Source organism: Salvia splendens, chromosome 8 (genome assembly GCF_004379255.2).
Source record: "Salvia splendens isolate huo1 chromosome 8, SspV2, whole genome shotgun sequence".
Lineage (NCBI taxonomy): Eukaryota > Viridiplantae > Streptophyta > Magnoliopsida > Lamiales > Lamiaceae > Salvia > Salvia splendens.
Genome location: NC_056039.1, coordinates 24,014,991 through 24,016,544, shown reverse-complemented (window position 1 = coordinate 24,016,544; position 1,554 = coordinate 24,014,991). Strand labels below are relative to the sequence as shown.

The window sequence follows — 1,554 nt, the reverse complement described above, 5'->3', positions numbered from 1 at the left end:
CTTGAGAAAGAATAAATGCATGATCCTATTAATTATTTCCCCACATTGGAATAACATAAATCTCAAGCTCGTCATTCCATAATAACCACGTCAATTTTTTCACACAAAGCACTTAATCACATAGAATCAAACGTTTCAGAATTCCCCAAAATTCCAATTACATGAAAAGAAGTCACAAAAGTTTGGGATGTTACACAAAAACTCCTGTACCAAGGGCTCAGTTACATCCACGGAATACACGTTCTCTCCGTCGGCTGGCCTTTTTATGGCCTCATCGATATTGAATGTATACTGCTCTCCCTTGAAGTCCAGACTGATCGTCCCATTGCGGACGTCTATGATAGTGCTGGCCGTGGACAAGTATGGTCGTCCCAGTAGGACTCCACTCGACTCTTTTGCCGTGGGTTCTGTCATCTTGATTACGAAAAAATCAGCTGGGTATAGAAAGTTATTCACCTTTACAATAACATCTTCCAGAATTCCTTCGGGGTGAATACATGATCTGTCGGCCAACTATATCATTATATCCGTGTCGACTAGCTTGGCCTCTCCCAGCTTCCAATAGATGGAGTATGGCAGAACGTTGATAGATGCCCCCAAGTCGCACATGGCGTGCTCTACCTGAATGTCTCCGATTGAAATTGGGAGTGTGAACATTCCTGGATCAGTTTTCTTGGAGGGGAGGTCACTTCTCTGGATTATGGCAGAGACGTTCTCATCTGTAATCAGTCTCCCTTCCTCATTGACCTTTCCTGCCAGGTAGTCTTTAATGAACTTACTGATTGGGGGCATTTTTAACGCCGTTAAGAGCGGTACCTTTACATCCATGTCCTTGAACATGCTTGCCACATCGATTGTGACATCTTTTTTTCTTGTCACCATTCCACGGTACGGATAAGGCTTAACCATTTCAGTTTCTTCCTTCTGACCTCCTTCCAAGGCCTCTCCTCCCACCTTTTCCTTGCCTCTTTCTTCCACTTGACCACATATACTGGATTTTCCCTCTTCCTCACGGCTTGGTCCAGAATCAGTTGGTGGTGATATCGCAGGATGGCTGGGGCCTTGGTAGACCTTCCCTGACCGCAGGGATACTTCACTAATATTCTCATGACCAGGTGGTTGTATAGTGGCTTCATTTCCCTTTAACTTGCCCAACGATACTGCAACTTGAGAGAGTTGTTTCGTCAGCATTTCCAACGCCGCCCGTTGCTCTTTTTGAGCCTCCTGGATTTCCCGCATTGCATCATTTGGATGGTGAGGTACCAATATTTCTACGTGGGTGTCTGTTGTATCTTTGATTCGGCGGTCCTCCACTATAGTTGGGCTACGGGTAGTCAGATTTCCCGTAGTGTTCTTGCTGATATCGCGGCTGGTTGTATTGTCGATTTCCCGGGTGCTGATTTCCCCGTAGGTGTGGTGGGATGTACATGACCATCTGGTTGTTCGGCTGCCTTCCCTGGTTGATAAACTGAGGGGCTTGGTGTCGGTACCCCCATTCTCCTTCCTGTTGTCGGCTTGACCAGTTAGGCTGTCCTCCAATTGACTAGTTCCCTT

At 46.2% G+C, this 1,554-nt stretch overlaps 1 protein-coding gene across 1 annotated transcript; it reads right to left on the bottom strand.

The window, feature by feature from the left end:
• Positions 1-513: 513 nt before the first annotated feature.
• On the bottom strand, positions 514-1,239 carry LOC121745940. The gene has a single exon (XM_042139885.1). It carries the CDS (start codon positions 1,237-1,239, stop codon positions 514-516), a length of 726 nt encoding a protein of 241 aa, XP_041995819.1.
• Between the last annotated feature and the right edge of the window lie 315 nt (positions 1,240-1,554).

Bases quoted from the DNA above. Each gene is read 5' to 3' on its own strand.
- LOC121745940 (XM_042139885.1), bottom strand. From the start codon at position 1,239: ATGCGGGAAATCCAGGAGGCTCAAAAAGAGCAACGGGCGGCGTTGGAA.